This window comes from Labeo rohita, chromosome 5 (genome assembly GCF_022985175.1).
Source record: "Labeo rohita strain BAU-BD-2019 chromosome 5, IGBB_LRoh.1.0, whole genome shotgun sequence".
In the NCBI taxonomy this organism is placed as follows: Eukaryota; Metazoa; Chordata; class Actinopteri; order Cypriniformes; family Cyprinidae; genus Labeo; species Labeo rohita.
The window spans coordinates 22,150,185-22,170,803 of NC_066873.1; the positions used below are offsets into that span (position 1 = coordinate 22,150,185).

A 20,619-nucleotide genomic window follows, 5' to 3' on the forward strand; every position below is an offset into this window, starting at 1 on the left:
ATTCTTTTATTTTTTTTATAGTTATATATAATAGGTCACACTATGTGCAGTGTAAGCACCAAACCAAATGTTCAGGTGCTCTCAAAAATGTATCTGCACCCCTGATTTTGTATCTAAACGATCAAGAGACATTAGTCTAAAGCAACCATATGTTTATAATACATTTTTTAAGGGAAATTTCATCCAGAAATGAAAGTTTACTTTCATTTACCCACCCTCATGTTGTTCCAAACCTGTATGATTGACTTCATTATGTGGAACACAAATAAAATTATTTTGAAAAATGACTCTGTGGTTCATACAGTTAAATTCAAAGGCGTCCTAAACTACTGTTGACACCACTGACTTTTATTGTAAGGATATTTTTCAGTTTGTTAAACTGTCAAATTTATTTTGCAAATAAAGTCAAATAAGTTTGGCATGATGTGAGGGTCAGTAAGTTATTGAAAACTGTCTGAACTATTTATTTAACTGTGTATTAAAATCATACACATATGGTTTTCCATAAGCAGCCACATGCTATATAGCCACTACAGTCAGCTTCTTAGTTCTGTGTCTAACAGTCCTTAAATAGTGTTTCCTTTATGAGTGCAGTATGATTAGACGACAGATCCACATGTGGCATCCACATGTTTGCTCACTGCTTTTTGTAACCAGACAGGAAATACATGAACGTTAAAATCTGGGTGCCTTCAGCAGTGATGTGACAAAGGAAGCATTTTCATATGAGATGAAGAAAATGGCACTCTTCCCTAAACCCGACTGCACACGTCAGCAGTTCTAGTGAGCCTCTACACCATAACAAATGGCCTGGCGGTGCTCATCTTGAAGGGACTTTTTGGAGCTAGTTTGGCAGCGGATCATAACACGATCAACTTTCTATTTGTTTTGCAGAAGTGAAGCCAAGCAAGGTGAGGAATGACTATGTCCTGTGTCCTGCTCCAGTGCTGTATTCAGTGGGACAGTGAGTATTCATGTTTCATAAAGCAGCAAGTGTCACTGAGATCTCTAAGATGTATCTTGTTTGATTTAAATAAAAAAATGCAATATTGTGACCCATTAAATTACTGTATGATACACCGGCCTAAAATGTCATGTTACAGCATTATGTTATTGAAATAGCTGAGAGATGCAGTACCATGTTTAGATATGGGATTAGCTGTGAGCAGCTTGTGTGAAATTATGGTCTGACTTAACCGGGACGTTTGATCCCCTATACGTGGTCGCCATTCAAAAGGCTTGCTTAATTAACTCTTGGCTGGCAACTGTGACCCATTAAGTAGTTTGCTGCTATGAGCGGCTAGTAAACACATCTGGTGGAGGGCTTTAAAAGGATGTGCGACAGATGCACCGATTCCCTTTTCCACGCTCCCATTTAAATAATTCACCGCATACTGACAATAGGCTACCACATAACACCTGCAACATGTTTAGGTGCTACGGATTTCTCTCTCTGTCTTTTTCCTTCCACTTCACTTCCGTTTATACTAATCTGTCCGGTTTGCATTCAGAAAACTGCCTGTTTTTGACTGGAAGCGTATCAAGGACTGCCTCCTAGTTCCATTTATATCATATGCAAACATATGAGCAGTCCTTGCTGGAACAGACCACTAGGTACTATCAAATAGTGTCTTTTTGGGACTTAAAGGGTCTTCGTGGTTCAGTGACGTAGCGGCAGATATCAGGGTCTCATCTGCAACGACAGCTGTTGGTTCGTCAGACCAGGATCTAGGGCATCTGTCAGCCTGCCCATTAGCGCTGGCCGGCCCCGTCCCTTTGAGTCTTTGGCTGGAGGGGGTGAGGAACTTTTGTCTGGCAGCAGCATGTCCTCACCTGCGTTTTCACAACAACAGCGTAGTGAGAAAAATAACTGAGGGACAGACCTGACACCTGCCTGCAGCGCGAGTGGTGGAACGTGCCTCATCAATAATCAATCTGATCTGTCAGGCCGCCATTTTAGTTCCATCTGCACAGGGGGTGGGAGATGCGCCCAGATAACATGGCAGCACTGTCTTCACCAGAGCTCCTCCTCTCACTCTGCTAGAAGATAAAAAGATGGTCATTCTTTCTCAAATGAAAGGCAATGACGTGCTTAACGGTTTATTTATTTTTGAATGAAAGTTTGATGTTTTTCATATGTGGTTATACAATATTGGGTGTTTTCACCAATGCTTGCCAGGCTATGATATAATCATAATTTGAACTTGAATACACTATACACTATACAGTCAGTGTATTTATGTGGAAAAGTTAGTTACACTACTGTTCAAACTATTGGGTTTGGTAGGATTTTATAAATCTTGTTGAAAGAAGCCTCTGCTCGCTGAGGCTGTTTTTTTTTTTTTTAAGATTTACACTACCAGTCAAAAGTTTTTGAACTGTGAGATTTTTAATGGTTTTTTTTTTTTATTTTTTTAAAGAAGTCTCTTCTGCTCACCAAGCCTGCATTTATTTGATCCGAAATACAGCAAAAAAAAAGTCGAATTACAAAATATTTTTTACTATTTAAAATAACTGTTTTCTATTTGAATATATTATGTATTCTATATGAATATTTTAAATTGTTATTTATTCATGTGATTTCAAAGCTGAATTTTTAGCATCATTACTCCAGTCACACGGTCCTTCAGAAATCAGAAAACCCCAACCCCAATGTTTTAAATATTTCTAATAATAATAATAATAAATGTTTCTTGGACAGCAAATCAGCATATTAGAATGATTTCTGAAGCATCATGTGACTGGAGTAATGATGCTGTAAATTAAGCTTTGATCACAGGAACAAATTACATTTTGAAAATATATTCAAAAAGAAAGCAGTTATTTTAAATAGTAAAAATATTTCACAATTTTACTGTTTGATCTGCTATTTTGGAACAAATAAATGCAGGCTTAGTGAGCAGAAGATAATTTAAAAATATTAAAAATCTTAGTGTACCAAAACTTTTGACTGATAGTGTATTTTGACGTTTTTGCTTGTTTTTTATGAGAAGACAGTGGAGAGCAGACAGGAAGTGAAGTGGGAGAGAGAGAGGGGGGCGGGATCAGAAAAGGTCCTCAAACTGGGGTTCGAACTTGGGATGCCCATAGTGCTATTGCCGCCAACTGTGGCTGTGTTCATTTGATTTAAAAACACAATACAATTGTTACATATTACATTACATTATTTAAAATAGCTGTTTTCTATTTTAATATATTTTAAGCTAGAGCCAATACTCCAGTCTTCAGTGTTACATGATCCTTTAGAAATCATACTAATATTGATATAAGTATCAATATTTTTGTGGAGATTGATACTTTTTTCATAATTCCTCAATGTTCTAAAGTTCTAAAGAACAGCATTTATTTAAAATAGAAATCTTTTGTAACATTATTAATATCTTTACAGTCACTTTTGATAAATTTAATACATCCTTGCTGTATTATAAAGTATTCATTCTTTTAAAAAATGCTACTACTAACAAGAAGTGGGTACTAACCAAATTACTATTTAAGGTGGCAATATTTTTAAAATTAATGTAACTGAAATCAGATAGTATACGTTATTTATTAATGATTACCTCAGATCAGTTTTAATCTGGCACAAAAACAATTCAAAAATAAACTGTAGAAATATTAGTACGGTAGCATTTCACACCGCATACTTTTCTCAAAACGATGATGTCATTACTTGGCAGTAAATCTAAGAGATTTAACTTTGCTGAAACTTCCGTCGGTCTGTGAGGCCTGATGCATATGTTAGGCCTTCAATAATGCAATAATGACACCCGTATCATCCCATTCAGCTACGTCACTTTCAGTTTCCGTCACCATGTGCTTTGTGACAAGAAATCAAACTCACACACCACTCTGAGTGTCCTGTGGTGCTATGAGGGGCCTTCTGTGACGGCAAGAGCACTTTTGTGTCTGTGTGCTTGACTCATTCTGCTGAACTTCTGTCCCATTTTCTCCTACTCTGCATTTCTAGACAAAAGAAAACCATTAGATGAGACAGCCTTGTATGTTTAGCATGGGATTCACCTAATTTCAATATAATGGGAACCTTTTGGGAATGGCTTTTGGAGTTCACCGCAATGTTTACTCCTTTGATATGGGACATTCTGGGATGAATTGTGGTTTCAGAGTAGCTCTGAAGAGAAATAAATGAGCTATCATTGATTGTGGTGTTTGTTGCCAATCGCAGTGTCCAGGAATACTGATTAAATATAATCAGTTCTCACAGAGCATCACATAAATATTTCTCCAGAACTACTTTGTGTCCAACAAAGGTCATCTAAGGAACGTCAAGGAAATAAAATCATTTGGTGAATCGCTTCTCTTCTCTTCACCAAACATACATATATCCAGCTTGATTAACAACCTGCCTCCCATTTGCATGTATTGAGTATGTCAGCTGAATTAGCCTCTCCTCTCATCCATTCAGCACACGGACCTAGTTAACATGCAAAAAACCCTTTACAAGCTTCCTGTAGCCTCAGGACCAAATTTTAAAAAGGCTATGACAATTCAAGCTAATATCGTGTAAAAGCCCTCAAGAGACCAAAATATTACATTATAGTGCAGCACTGTGAAAGATTTTAAGGTGTGGGTTAGGTTGTTATGGGAAAAGTTATTCGATTGTTGTTGTTTGTGAAGGAACTTTGCCAGTCTTATTGGTAATACTTTACGGAAGACCCAAACATTAGTGAAGTCTTCATTGTTTGCTGTAGATGGCTCTTATTCTCCTATGTCTCCACTGCATTATCATTGGCTCTGCAGACAGTGGTCTGTCTTTTTTACATATTCTCTCATTTTGGGAAGGATCTCAGGCGTTCAGTCAGTCGATTTCCTGCTTGAGGATTCTCATTAGCCCCATGGTAATTGTCTCCTGCATAATAGACATATGGAAATTACAATGCCGTTCATCATTAGTGCCTTAATTGCGAGCCACCTTCAACTCCCTCCTCAGTAAATAAGAATTTCAACTCAAATTCTGTAGGAATTAAACTTCAAATAATTTTCATGACACCAGTGAGCATCACTAGTATCATTTTGAATTTTACATATGTTGTTTATTTTGTTTTCAGTTCAGCTTCTGGTGGTTTTAATTTAGCATACATTTTTAATTTCACTTCTGTTTTTTTTGTTATAAGATGTAGTTTTCTTCCCTTTTATAGTCATTCCCTTTTTCCTGCCTTTTATCTGTAAAACACTGCCTACTATGACACATAATTTATTAGAAATGACGTAATACTATAAATAATTCCTTCCCTATATTCTGCCATGAAAGTCTCACAGAAAATTCTCTGCATTTAAAGCAGAATATACAGTTTTGCTTGAAGACTAACTATATTCCATTTTTATTTTCAAACTTTAGTCAAGTCAGTGTAAAAACTACCACGTACAACATACATTTCAATGTGCTTATGTGTTCTCTTTCTACAGACAAATGGAGGTTCTGATCAGTTTGAACGGTGGCACATCGTATATCACCAGTGCTTTCACCATCACTGCTTCCACATGTGTAAGTCAAACATGATATCAAAAGGAAAAATGTGACCCTGAACTACATAAGGGTCAGTTTTTTGAAATTCAGATTTATATATCATCTGAAAGCTGAATAAATAAGCTTTCAATTGATGTATTAATGTTTGTTAGGATAAGACAATATTTGGCCTGAAAATCTGTAATGTGAGGGAGCAAAAATTCTAAATATTAGAAAAATTGCCTTTAAAGTTGTACAAATGTTCTTAGCAATGCATATTACTAATCAAACATTAAGTTTTGATATATTTACAGTAGGAAAGTTACAAAATATTTTAGCGGAACATGAGCTTTACTTAATATCTTAATAATGTTTGGCATAAAAGAAAAAACAATAATTTTGACTTATTGCTTGCTTTTTGGCTATTGCTACAAATATACCCATGCAACTTATGACTGGTTTTGTGGTCCAGGGTCACAAATGTCTCTTCAGTTTATATACTTACAACAAAATTTAGAACTTATATTACATGCAGTATTTCCTTTATTACTTTACGTTTTCATAACATTTTGCTATTATCCTGTTTTTAAGCTAACTGTAAATGTTCCCTCTCTCTTTAGTCAGACGGCACAGTGGTGGCCATTGTGTTCTTGGTGCTCCTTGTCCTGTTGGCTTTGGCTCTGATGTGGTGGTTCTGGCCTCTCTGCTGCACTATCGTAAGTGTCACATGTCTTCCAGCATCCCAGTGTGAATTTTGTCCTTTTCACCTACAAAATCTGTTTTGAGATTGTACTGGTGTTGAGATTAACATTAACATGTTTATTTCTCATTGTTTATATTTGCCTATATGGTATTTTATCTCTAAATCTCTTGTGGTTTACATCATTCACTTACAGTAAGATAAGAAATCAGCAGTAGGAGCTAATTTGCTGTGATATACTGCTCTGGTTTACATTTACCCAGCTTTAAGAGATTTTTTTAAATAGAACATCACATTTGTAGCTTAAAGGAAGCACAATGTACAGACCACATCCTGCTGTTCATCTGATACGTGCAACCAGAACAGCTCTCAAAGATGCAGAAGCATTTCATAGGTGCGAAAAAAAAAAAAAAATGCTTGTGATTTTTTTTTTTTTTTTTTTGGCTGTAAAATAAAACCAGACAAAGTGCACTCTCTTATACTTAAAACAATATTTTAAATAAAACAGCAGCTATGCTTCTCTGGCTCTGATGTGCTTGTCTATACAGATGGAGCACTTACAAAATATCTCAAATTCGTGAAGCTGGCGAGTATCGCTATGGCAATCAGCGTCACAGCAGCACCAAATGATATGCACCACCTCTCTTTGAGAACCTGGCGGGAGCCATTCCAGGATGAGATGGAAGCATATTTTGGAAAACCAACAAAGGCATTAAAATGTAAACCCCCCGCAGCATGTCTGGACTCGGCCCTGTTTGTCTTGGTGGAGGAGCTGCTGTTCCTCTCCATCAGGGACCCCGGCACAAGAGAAGGGCCATGTGTGCTTTGTTAATATTTAAACTCAGCCTTGCCAGTTTTCAGCAATCAGAGAAATACAGAAGCACCTCATCCCCCCCGAAACACACAAATTAGTATCCACAGCCACGGCAACACGGTTTTTGCAGAAATGCCAAAATTTTACCAGATAAGTTTACCAAATGTGACACTGGACCACAAAACCAATAGATCAAAAGTCTTAAGTAGCACAGGCATATTTGTAGCAATAGCTAAAAATACATTGTATGGGTCAAAATTATCAATTTTTCTTTTATGCCAGATATTAAGATAATGTTCCATGAAGATATTTTGTAAATTTCCTTGCGTAGATATATCAAAACGTAATTAACAGCGATTTTCTCAATATTAAAGCAATAAGCTCCAAGAAGCCATGGTTTACAGTGAATTTATAACGGCTAAAGGGCGTTATTGGGCACGGCGCAAAGCATTTTAAATTCACTGTAGCTGTTATAAATTCACTGTAAACCACGGCTTCACAGGGCTTATTGCTTTTATAAAACGGTTATTCCATATATGTAGCAAGGTTGCACAAAATAAAACAGAGCGAATAAAGTGTAATGATACTAATAAAAACATCATTCTTCCACCAAACAATGTAGTTCCTCAGAAACAGTTGTGGTTACAACATGGTGATTTCCGAGCAACGCACATGTGTGTCAGAATCAGAATTAAGGACCGGAACTATCCGTTTTATAATTATATATTTTTTGCACTCTCAGATTCCAGATTTTCAAATAGTTGTATCTCCAAAATATTGTCTTGTCCTAACAAACCATACATCAATGGAAAGCTTAGATTTCGGATGATGTAAAAATTTATTTTTAAATTACATTTTGTAAATTAAATATAAAACACCATTTTATTTGCATAAAGGCATCTGTTTATTTATGTTGTGATGACACTCTCTTAGGTCATTAATTTGTTGTTTTACTGCAAACAGGTTAATTTTATGTTAATGGAAATGCACCATTTTAATTTGCAAATATGCTACCTGCTACTTGTCCATGATCATGTTAAGCCTGGGAAACAGCTTGACACAACAGTGTGTTCAGAGGGGTGAAATGGACAGATTATAAACTCCAATTGGACAATTATCCCGAAAGCCATATGGGGACGTTGCGCTGCTGGACTGCGATTGGTCGATTCCACAGCTGTGCCACTAGTTTTTAGCCCCTCGCGCGAGTGTCAGATGGCTAAGTACACTGACATTTCGGATTTAATTATCAGCTCTTCATCGTCCGAACCACATTTAAATGGTTGTCCTGGCTCCACATCTGTCCGTCAGGTAGTTTGAGAACCTAACAGCCCAGCATGTCATTTGTGTAATGCCTTATTTATCCCACAATATGTCTGGCAAATATAAATCTGCTCTTTAATTACTCAATAAAAAAGCTAATCCTTTAGCACAAGGTTCTGTCCAAAGTTATGTTAATCATCGCTGATCACGCTGGGGCCCCACGGATGGATAGGACTGGATTTTCCAACAGTCAAAGAGCAATTAATTAACTCTAATTGATCATTTTCCATCATTATAATGGTAACAATGGCAAAATGGTATCAGTGTGCTTTAATGTGAATGAAACAGCTGTTCTACCCATGATATGTGATGATTAAAAGGCATTTTTTTTCCTGAAAACTAATTTAGTAAATGCGTAACCTGCAATGACAGTGTATCCATCTTTCATGTTTAATGAGATAAGGCTTGCTTCCATTTTGGAAAGCATCTGCAGTGGACGGGGTTACATGGTTGACAGGTGAAACATGGTCACATCCAAGACGTTTTATCTAGATTGTTGGAGCCTATTTTGTGAGTTACAAGCCTCAAGTATGCTTAGCGTTTTGAATTATAGCCGTTATATTGCAGTAGTTTGCCCTTTTAACCAAGTAAATGACGTTTTGTGTCACCCGCTGCTCTGACTCAAACTCACTTTTGTCTAGTAACACGTTTATCCATCATGTTGAAGAGTGCTTAGATGTGTCAGGTCAGTTGATAAGCAGTTTGCTGAGCGATCACTAATATGACGACACCAGAATCAAGGGATGCCAAAGACATTTCCAGTGAGGAAGACGTCTTGTCTGTGAGGGAAGTCACCTGCTGAATCCGGCGTATTGTTTCTCGTGACGGATAAGCAGTCACAGAAGTGCTACAGGAAGACATCTCATCCTGTTAACTCTCCTCTCCTTTGCACTGGGGATCGGCCTGGAGTGAAGCCCAAGTTTCCCTTCTGCATTTCATGGCAGCTAATTAATTCCTCAGGACTTTATGATTGGGGGATTGCAGGGGAGCGTTGAACCTCGTCCAATTAATTAAGAGATAAACGGACCACCGTGCTCACCCCAAAGACTCCCCTGTCAACAAGTTGATTTTTGGGCTTCTTTATTTTGCACCAGGGGCCTACAGCGTTAGTTTACAAGCAGATCCCAGTAATCAATTGTGGTGGTGCCAGGCTCCAGTTGTTCAACTGTGAATCAGGTCCTTACTAGACAGGAATAACTAACTTTGCTTAATTTAATTCAAAATTATTCTCTCTCTCTCTTCTCAGGTTATTAAAGACCCACCCCCTCAAAGGCCTCCTCCACCTCCACCTGTAAGATTATCTTTTTTGGATAAAATATCTACATTTTAATCAATGCTTTTGAATGTATATTTTTATTTAAAAAATACTTAGAATGTTTGTATAACATACTAAAAGGTTTTCTTAGTGTTCATTTCAAGGTGCGTTTTTAAAAATGCTAAAATATAGTCAGAAATGTCAAAAGTGTGGGGTAAGATTTCTTTTTTTTTTTTTTTTTAAAATGCTTATTTTATTCAGCAAGGATGCACTAAATAGATCAAAAGTGACTTAATGACTTATAATAGTATATTTTTCTTAAGCAGGATATTACAGTGATTTCTGAAGGATCGTGTGACTATAAAGACTGAGATAAGAAAACCCAGCTTTGCCAGCACAGGAATTACATTTTCCAAAAATGTAATTCCTAAAATATTAAAATTTTAACGACCCCAAACTTTTGAATGCTAGTGTGCATAAATATAACAGTCGCACGTCTACTGTTGTATTTTCAATGCTTTCTTTAAGGCTGAAAGTTTCAGTTTGATCAATTTTCTGTCCAAATGTATTTTTATTCAGGTGCCAGAGCCTGACCCTTTACCCAAGAAGAAGTGGCCAACTGTGGATGCATCTTATTATGGGGGACGAGGAGCTGGAGGAATCAAACGCATGGAGGTAAACATCGAGACATTACACTTTTAATGATGCTTATAATGATTTGCAGCCCCCTGATGACAGGAAAGGTTTTGATGTCATCACAGCTGTCTTTGAGCATTTAGCAGTTGTCTGCCACCTCCACTCTCTCTCTCCAGAGTGTTGATGACCTGCCTGACATTATTAATGCTTTGGATCTTAAAGTCACGTATTGGTACATCAACATGCTTCCTTTTCAGACAGCTTTCATAATTCTAGGACATTGTACAATTGTATTTTATAGAACAGTGTGTTTTGAACGGTTAGTGAGAGGTGCAGAGTTCAAGAAGGGTTGTGTAATTTTGCCTGGAGGCTAAAGCAAGTATGTTTTTGGAAAGTTTTTTTTTTTTTTTCTTTTGGAAAGCTTTCTCTCACCAGTGACAGTGGAGTGAGAGTTTAACAGAAAATGGAAAATCTGGAGTGCACATGGAGTGGAGTGCTTTAGTTAGGGTCACATGTAGGGATGCACAATATATTGGATATCGGCTGACATTAGAGGTTTCTCTTTTGGATTAATCTCCCCTTTAAAGTTGCTTTAGACAACATTTAAATGTTAATATACTTAAGGGTCAGTATTTTCAGTATTTTTTTGTGTATTTGAACCCTTTCCACCCTTGAACCCTTTATATATTTAGCCAAAATAAGAAAAATGTACACATCTTCATTCTGTTCAAAAGTTTACACCCCTGGCTCTTAATGCATTGTGTTTCATTCTAAAGCATCAGTGAGTGTTTGAACCTTCTGTAATAGTTGCATATGAGTCCCTCAGTTGTCCTCAGTGTGAAAATATGGATCTCAAAATCATACAGTCATTGTTGGAAAGAGTTCAAATACACAAAAATGCTGAAAAACCAAAGAATTTGTGGGACCTGAAGGATTTTTCTGAAGAACAGCAGGCAGTTTAACTGTTCAGGACGAACAAGTGACTCATGAGCACCAACAAAAAAAAAAAGCTGTGGATCATTTTAAGTAACAACACAGTATTAAGAATTTTTATAAATTCAACTATTATTTTCTCTTGTGGACTATGCAAACGTCTTTTATGTAAAACATCTTACTCAGGTCAGTACTAAATAAAAAATAACATGCATTTTGTATGATCCCTCTTATTTTGGTCAAATAATTAACATTTTGCAGATTTTGCAAGGTGAATGTAAACTTTTGACTTGGACTATAAATAATGAGGTGGAGGATTAGTGAGCTTGGAAAAGAAAACATATTGTTCTTTTTTGATCTACACAAGAGCTCTTCTTGCCATCTAAAAGCCTTTGTGTCTGTGATGTCAAGCTCAACACAACTCAACGTTTCTGATAGAAATCCCTTTAAATGTAGCGCAGCCACTGACTGATGGTTTTGACGTGACGGGGCCTTGCCAGTTCAGCTTCCATGATGTCCCGCTGTCTTAAGTCATGTTGACGCTGAAGGATTGAGAACCACTGTGACGAGATGAATTCATCTTGCTGACTTCCATTCTGTCATTCAACTTTGTTCAGCTGAAATGTGCTACTTAGCACTCTATCCATCTCAAAGCTGGTTTAAAAGGGATATTTGTTACACGCTCAACCATCCGTCCTCCAAGCGCTAAAGGAAAGGAGACATCACACAGAAGTTCTTTCTGAAATCTTGGAAAACCGTTAACTTTTCCCACGAGTGTGTAAAGCTCAGGGCTCACAAAAGCACAACTTTCTTTAATGTTTCGAAAGCTTTCATTCATCCAGACAACCTATCTCCATTTCTGAAGCTGTCTCAGAACCCGGGGAGGAGGTTTACCTAAGATCAACCTGCATACTTCCTCTTTACTTAAAACACGTCCTGACATGTCTTTAGGGAAACATGGGATGCAAAGAATGTTTTATTAATTGAGAGTTGTTGCAGATTGGGACGTCTAGAGATGCTGTGGAAAAGCTGTTCTATATTGATGTGTTTTTTAACCTACAGCTTGTGGAGTGCAGTTTTAATTAAGGCTTTTCAATGAGGGATGAATTTGCAGTTACATTAATTATTTATACTTTTGTCTTTTAAAATATAATATAGTATATAACATGACATTTTATTGAATGTTAAAATTTCTGCATAGGTCCGTTGGGGAGAGAAAGGGTCCACAGAGGAGGGTGCACGGCTGGAGAAGGCCAAGAATGCAGTGGTGTCAATACAAGAGGAGACAGAAGAACCCATGATCAAAAAGCCATCTGCACCCCCACCCACATGCCATCGATCTGAATCCAAATGGTATACTCCAATCAGGGTGAGTCACTTCCTGTTTCTGTTGAGGCTATTTCCTCTATTTGAGTCTACAAGTAACTGCCATTTAATACCGTTTAATGCAATTTCCTGAGATAAGTCGAGAGCAAACCAAGCTGAAGCCACATACTGATATTTGTTTTACTATAGGGTCGACTTGAGGCACTGTGGGCACTTCTGCGGCGACAATATGATCGAGTTTCACTCATGCGCCCAACTACCGCAGATAAGGTAAGCCACAGACGGTTTACCCCAATGCACTTTGGAACATGATTCATCTCCATTACATACTACCTAACCAGAGTATTCCATTGCTGCAAAAGGAGCATAAAGGGGTATCAGTGCATGTTGTAACAGTTCAGGGGTTATTTCCTTTGTTGTGTGAGTGTGTGTTTGTGTGCGTGCTACAGTGAATATGCGTGCAAGTTTCACAAACCCTAGCTGCAAAGACTTACATCAGGATGTGACTGTCATGACTTTGTATTGCAGACACTTCCTTTTCTGCAAGTTTCGTAATGCACCAATATGTGTACAAACAAGTCCTGGGAATGTAGAAAAAACATTTAAGGGCCTTAAATTTAGCAACAAAATATGAATTTTTTTTCTAAATCATTTTATTGATTCCACTACCATTGAAATGATTGGATCTGAATCTGTAAGATTTTTAAAATCTTTTTGTAAGAAGTTTAATCAGATCTACAATTATTTGTTCAAACATGCAGTAAATGTTGTGAAATATTATTACAGTTTTTTTTGGTTCTAATATATTCCAAAAACATTTTTAATATTGCAAACATTAAAATATTTTTTTCAGGATTATTAGATGAATATAGTACAGAATTTTTTTGAAATAGAAATCTTTTGCAGCATTATAAAATGTTTTACTGTCACCGCAAAGCTTAATGCGCCTTTGCTGAATAAAAACATTAATTATCCCCCAAATTTTGAACAATAATATATATAAGGTCCTGTGATTTCTGTGATACGGAAAACGTGGGAGGAATTGCGGAATCCAGTCATAAAAATGGAATTTACTGTATAACGTGGAATGTCACGGAATTTATCAACTTTCGGATGAATGAATCAAAAGTTGGTCAGTACATTTAAATCAAAATGTGATATGGACTAGTGTCTGTAAATAATAAGCTGCAGAAAAGCTATTTAAGATATGAATCCTGCATGTTCTGCTTGTCTCTGTGACGCACAATTTCGTTTACTAAACGCATACTGAAGCACATGTGATGCTTGCAGTGTTTTCAACCTCTGCCGCCTCAATATATGAGTACATGAACACATGAGCATCATCTCTAGAACTGTCACTTCATGAGCATTTCACCATTTCTTTTGAGAAAACTTATTGCCATATCATATACAAACAGAAACTTAAAGGTCTTCACAGCAACCCATCAAAATTAAAGCTTGTTTTAACTAGAAGAAACTGTGACTGAATTATATTACTTAATGTAGGCCTAATGATACTTATTATTTTATTATTAAAACATTATTTTTAAGGACTATTTACAGTTAGGGACATGTTTGGTGGTATGGGTAGGTTAAAAGGTAGGTTAAGGTGTAAGGGACGGGTCAACAGTGTAACTATAAATGTAATTACAGAAATTAATTACAAATGTAATTACATACAGGTATTTTTTAAAATATAAGTACAACGTCAAGACAAGTATGTACACAATAAGTGCATTGTACCAAATGATCATTTTCAATTAATTAGACATGCTTTTTGATTCATATTTTTAATTTAACCATTAAAACAGAGTCTAGAAAAATGTAATTAAATATGAAGTGAACTTCAGTCAAGTGGATCATCTTCTTATGAGACGAAAATATCCCTGAAGTAAATGGGCTTCACAAGTCGTGCTGACTATGCGCACGTTACAATTTAACTTTTTTTTTTCTAAAGTAGGGCACAGTTTGAAGCATTTGTTTGGGTTTGTTTCATCTTGAAGAAGCCCTCACCGCATGTGCGGCTCTAGTGCTCCCATTAGCTGAAATATCCCAGTCACGCTTGAGCCACTTGTTCTGTTTTACTTTCTTCAAACGAACTGTTAGAAACCTTTGTAACTCTCAATACATCTGAGAGGAGGGTCTGGAGCCTCCAAGCGGGACCCTGGCACACTTCAGTCAGACCACAGCTCGATCGTGCAGACTTTCAAGCCCTTGATCAAGTGCGCTGGGTGCAGGCATGAGCTATCAAAGCCCGAGGAGTCCCTCGCCAGAGCCAAGGTGGGCCGCGTACGCTCGGCTAGAGAGAGAGGGGGGGCTTTGATGCCCGACAGGAACCCTCCGGGGTCATGAATTTTTCAGCGCTGGATCCGTGGGGTTACGAGGACTCGTACAGGTGTAAGGAAGCAGGTTGTCGCAGACATCTGTTCAGCTCGGAGACCCCTCCCGGTCCCTCCCCCCCACTCCGCCCACAGACAGACTGCTGGATTGTCAGCAGATGTAGTTTTTTCAAGACAGCCTGAACACTTTCTGCTCTCCCATTTACCGCCTGAGGGGCTCCAACACCAAAGGTAGAGCGGAGGGTGGACACAGCTGCACTGCCGAACTTGCCTGGGGCACAAATAAAGAGATCTAATGTGGTTTGACTGTGTTGTTAGGGAGACCGGGGAGCCAGAGAGGCACTTCAGAGCCAGCTTAGCACTGCAACATCTGCCGTCAAGTTTCCGGAAAGAGCGGCGGGGGACAGCAGGTAGAGAAGGTGGCAGCGCGTCAAGGGCTGGCCTATTACTGGCGGGGGCTCTTTTGAACGCACGCCCGCCTGCCTGCCCGCCCGCCTCTGTGTTTCTCTCTCTCTCTCACTCCCGCCTCAAACTAACGATCTCGGCAGGGCTCGGTATTGTTTTACAAAGCAGCAGTCTGCAAAACACACTAATAAGCACCTTTATAAATGATACATTAACATACATTAACCCCAGAGAGACTCCACACAAAGGCAAACTCGAGACGGGACCCGCAGAAAAGGCTTTTGTTTCTCCTGCTGCTGTGGGTCTTAAAGGGACAGTTTATCCAAAAATGACAATTCTGTCATCATTTATTCTACCATTGAAACATTATCGCTTATGGTCACCAAGGCTACATGTATTTAATCAAAAATACAGTATTATTACAATATAAAATAGCTTTTTTTATTTAGAAATACTTTATAAAGCTGAATTTTCAGCAGCCATAAATTCAGTCTTTAGTGTCACATGATCCTTCGGATCTGTTAGCATTTATTTTTGTAATATAAATATTTTGTATCATTAGAAATGTCACTTTTGATCAGTTTAATGCATCCATGCTGAATGAAAGTGTAAACAAATCTTATTGACCCCACACTTTTGAAAAGTAGTGTATATAAAAGAGTTAAATTTAAAATTAGTTTGTCAAAAATTTAAATTCTGCCATCATTCCAAATCTGTATGACTCACATTCTTCTATGGAACACAAAAGAGGATGTTTTTTTTAAAAAAAAAAAGTCAGTGTTTTGGAACTCATTGACTTTCATTATATGAACAAAAACAGTTAAAATATTATCTGTTGTGTTTCACAATAGAAAGAAAGTCAAACAAGTTTAGAATGAGGGTAAGTAAATGATGACAGAATTTCTTTTTAATGCTTTTGTTTTCTCAGTGGAGACTTCTGGGGGCGGTATGGGAGTGATGATGTTAACTGATGCTGATTATAGATAGGGTGGTTTTTCAATATTCATTTTCAAGATGTCGTTCAGCAGGATATTTCTTCCTCGTTTTCTCTCTGGTTTCAACTCCCACTCCCACTTACTCAGGCTGAGTCGATGCTGTCAGATGTTTCCGAAGCCAAGGACGGCTCAGTGTGTAATACAAGCATGGTGCAAATGCAATATTTGCAGATTTAGCACCGATGTCCCCCCACACCCCCAGAAAGCATTGTTCAAGACGTATAATGTCACTTTAGCGTAGCCTCTGCATACATTAAACCCTATTAAAATCAGTCTCTGTATAACACATACCTTATTAGCCAACGCCGACTGCTTGCCTCCTTAGGGCAGTGCTGTAATGAGGTGGAGTGTATTTTTAAATGGTGTAAATTCCGACCTCAGACAAAGAAAACATGTCAGCTCGCAGTCCCGAGGCCTAGCGCTCGTGGCGGAACTCGCCCCGGCAAAAAATAAATAAAGAAATAAATAAAAATGTACTGTTGCGGCCCAGTGTGACAGCATCTTAATTTAACAGTCATCGGTCACATAAACAGAGCGGTGGGAGCATTTTAATTAAGAGACTGTGAGCGGGCAGCACGGCGGGGCCAGCTCTTGAAGAATGCCATTAGAGGAGGCAGGAGAGAGGAAGAGAGGGAGGCAACGCTGGCATGGAGAAATAGCAGCGGGGTAGAGGACGAAGGAGAGAGTGACAACGAGGGAGAGAGCGAGGGGAAGATTAAGGCTCTAGGCTGGCGGGCCGGGTCCCTCAGGTCGGAGGCACACATGGCCAGGCTTAGCCGCAATAGTGTTTAAGAGCCCAGTCTCATGACTGGATTAGGGCGCCGAGCGGCAGACCGCGAACTGTTTGTGTTTTACCCCGGGAGCCAAAAGAGCGAACAGTGTCCTAATGAACTAGCAAGGCCAGTATGAAGTGGGTCTGGCTGCTGTAGTGAGGGACAACTGCCTAATGAGCAGAACTGAACTGCTCTGAACAGATCAGCAATACAACGACCGTCAGAAATGTGGTTTGCTTGGCACTAGGTAGAAGCGGCATCATTTAGATATGCAATATCTGCGTGGACTTTCGAGCTCCTGTGTGTGATTTTTGTGCAATGTTCAAATACTTTTTGTTATTCCAGAGATTGGTATCAAACCATTTGTAGTCTGATTTCCTCTAAAATATGTAAATACTGTAATTCTTTAAAGAAAACACTGCTACAAAAAATGATTTTGTTATCAGGCTTTCTCTTTTTTTTGTCTTTTTTGATGCAACATATCTAAATATTATTCAAATAAGATTCTTTTTTTAAATGGAAAATCAAATATGTGACCCTGGTCTTAGGTAGCACGGGTGTATTTGTAGCAATAGCCAAAAACACATTGTATGGGTCAAAATGATCATTTTTTTCTTTTCTTTTTCCATGAAGATATTTTGTAAATTTCCTACCGTAAATATATCAAAACATAATTTTTGATTAGTAATATGCATTGGTAAGAACTTAATTTGGCCAACTTTAAAGATGATTTTCTCAATATTTAGATTTTTTTTCGCACTCTCTGATTCCAGATTTTCAAATAGTTGTAAAATTATAATAAAAAAAATTATACATTTTTCTTTTATGTCAAAAATCATTAGGATATTAGGTAAAGATCATGTTCCATGAAGAAATTTTGAAAATTTCCTACTGTAAATATATCAAAAAATATTTTTTTATTAGTAATATGCATTGCTAAGAACTTCATTTGGACAACTTTAAAGGCGATTTTCTCAATATTTAGATTTTTTTAGATATTCAAATAGCTGCATACAGCAACAGAAAGCTTATTTATCCAGCTGTCAGAATGTGTAAGTCTCATTTCATCTCAAAAATTGACCCTTGTAACTGGTTTTGTGGTCCAGGGTCACAAATATATAAATATTCTTCAAATAAGAGTTTTTTAAATAATCAATCAAATAAAACTTTGATATTAATATCTCATATTAAGACTTGTTTTCAGATAGTGTATGTTGAATTAAGTTTATTTTTGTCTAATTTTTAAAATGATATTTTTATTTTGTTTAGGTATAAATCTACCTCCATTTAGTGATGCTGTGTGCAAAAATCAAACACTTCAGCTTTAAGGCAAAATTGTTTTTTGGTTACATTTAAATGGCTTAATTTTTCTCCCAAAATTTTCTTTTGTGATGTATCCCATTGATATGCAGATTTCGAATAATCAATGTGCTGATTAAACAAGAACACAAATTGTGGACTCGCGTCTCAAGGAAAATGACAGGAGATAAGAGTGCTTAATAGTATTTAATGATTTAATCTCTCTCTGATTGTGTTATCGCAGGATGTTATGTGACAAATACAGCGCAAATACCGATTTTTTGCCTCGAGAAAAAAAAAAAACACTTTCTGTTCTGTGGACAAATACAAGCGCTGGTCTCCGTGTACAAATAAAACCTGGCAAATGTTATTAAGTTGAAACATACCCTAGATCAGAGGGCACAAGATTTCTAATTAATGGGGTAATTGGAATTAAATCAGAGCGTCACAAATAATAAAGCAGAGGAAAGCACTTGTTTATGAAAGCGGGGAGCTGACCGCGTAACAAAACATTAACATATTTATAGAAGTACGAGTCCTTCACCATCTGCTGTAAATCTTCACATCTTCATAATTTTCCTTGAGTAGCTGATTTTTCTAGCCATTACGGCACCATTGTGTTTGTTATGACAATCGGTGTGCATCCTTTAAACGCGCTTGTGTTTTTTTTCTGGTCCTCATTAGTGCTATCAGCAGACTGGCCTGTTACCCTTAACAAGCATTAAGTAGAAAGCTGACAGTTCAGTTAAAGCGCACCGGCCCCAGAGGAGAAATGACAGCTTTAACAATGACTGGCTTGCCGATTTCACGAAATGGCCCCTTGCTCTTTGAACCAGGTCTCTCTCTGTCTTTTTTTGGGGGGGATATGTGAAATGCAGAAAGTAGGGCAGATGTCCATGTGGCTGGTTGTAAATTCGACAATGTCTGCCGTGTTAATCTACGAGCCTCCTCAAACAGCCAGACCTCCTGGTAACAGGATTAGGTTGGGGACCCCAGTGAGCTGGTTTGGAGGGTGGCACTGGGAACTAGAAATTGGGGGAGGGAGGTGGAAGTGCCAAAGAGGAGGTCTTGGGTTGGAGTAGTGTACACATTAGATGAGTTTGGAGAGGAGCTAACATGTCCACAAATGTAGATAGATAGCATTTCTCTTATTTGATGGGGCTTTAGCCATTGTCTCCAGTACATTAAGCACTATTAAACTGCCATTAGTGTCATTGTATAATCCTCAGCAATGCAAATAAAAAAAAGTTTTTGTTTGGATTAAATATATATTTAAAAACATATATATATATTTTTTTTTTAAATTGAGTGTGATTACAACTGGGGGAAACAAACATTTAAATCATTTTATGATTTATGCTTTTTAATTCTTTTATAAGCTTTCAGCATGGCTTTATTTGACTTAAAACTTTCTGGATTGAAAGCTTGCTCCGAGTGTTAAAAAAAAACCAATCCATTAACAATCATTTTTTTTCTCTCCTCTTGTTTGCATCATAATTTTTCTTTTCCATATTGAGGTCAAGTGTTTTAGCCTGCAGAGGTTTTTATCATACTGATGTATGTGACAGAGGCATGTGCTCAGAAATCCATTTCCTCCTGTATCGGAGCAAATTCTGCTGATTAGCCGGGTGGGCTGGTACCTGCCCCCTTTAGCAGACTGTTTAACACAGGCGCAAGCTTCTGTGTACTTCCCCTTAACCCCCTGATTCAATCCGAGTTGATGTCCTGCCGCGTTTGTGTGTGTGTGTGTGTGCGTTCTCTTTCCCTTGGCCAGACTGGCTACGAATGTGCTCGCGTCAACGTGTGGACCATTTCTTCATCGTCTATTAAAATCAAAGCCCCGTTACAATGAGAGCTGGAATCTTGGCTTTAATTAAACAGCATTACTGTTAGTGTCAGACATTCCCTGGGCTGCTTTGTCGCATTGATTTTTCTCCTTAAGTGTGACAGACCTATGGAAATCATACAGGGAATCTGTAATGTATTGTAATTCACTCCTGCCCTCGTCTGATCAATTTGAATATTTAAAGTGATGAACACAGTGCACGACTGTTTAAAAGGCAATTTGCGTAGATTTGCTTTAGTGATTTGTTTTTAGGATATTTAAATATGCACATTTTTGCAACAATGGTCATATTAAAATGGAGTAAAAAAAGAATGGTAGCATTTACATGTAATATGTTTTTTTTATAATTAAATAAATCGAGTCATTACAATGAAAGTGAGACACTTGTAACATAATTAAATTTAAAATAAATTTTATTCAATAAATAAAATATAGACATTAAATTAACATAAATGTTTTGATTTTAAAGGTATACTAATAGTAGTGATCCCAATTTTTGCACGGTTAGAAAACT

The 20,619-nt window shown here is 37.5% G+C and overlaps 1 protein-coding gene across 1 annotated transcript in view; it reads left to right on the forward strand.

Moving 5' to 3' along the window:
* The window catches only part of antxr2a (ANTXR cell adhesion molecule 2a), a 54,621-nt gene that overhangs the window by 13,600 nt on the left and 20,402 nt on the right, over nucleotides 1-20,619 (forward strand). Inside the window, exons 10-16 of the mRNA XM_051109851.1 lie at nucleotides 895-964; nucleotides 5,425-5,503; nucleotides 6,085-6,180; nucleotides 9,545-9,589; nucleotides 10,133-10,228; nucleotides 12,324-12,491; nucleotides 12,638-12,718. Coding sequence (XP_050965808.1) covers nucleotides 895-964; nucleotides 5,425-5,503; nucleotides 6,085-6,180; nucleotides 9,545-9,589; nucleotides 10,133-10,228; nucleotides 12,324-12,491; nucleotides 12,638-12,718 — 635 coding nt within the window. The remainder of the gene's footprint in view (nucleotides 1-894; nucleotides 965-5,424; nucleotides 5,504-6,084; nucleotides 6,181-9,544; nucleotides 9,590-10,132; nucleotides 10,229-12,323; nucleotides 12,492-12,637; nucleotides 12,719-20,619) is intronic.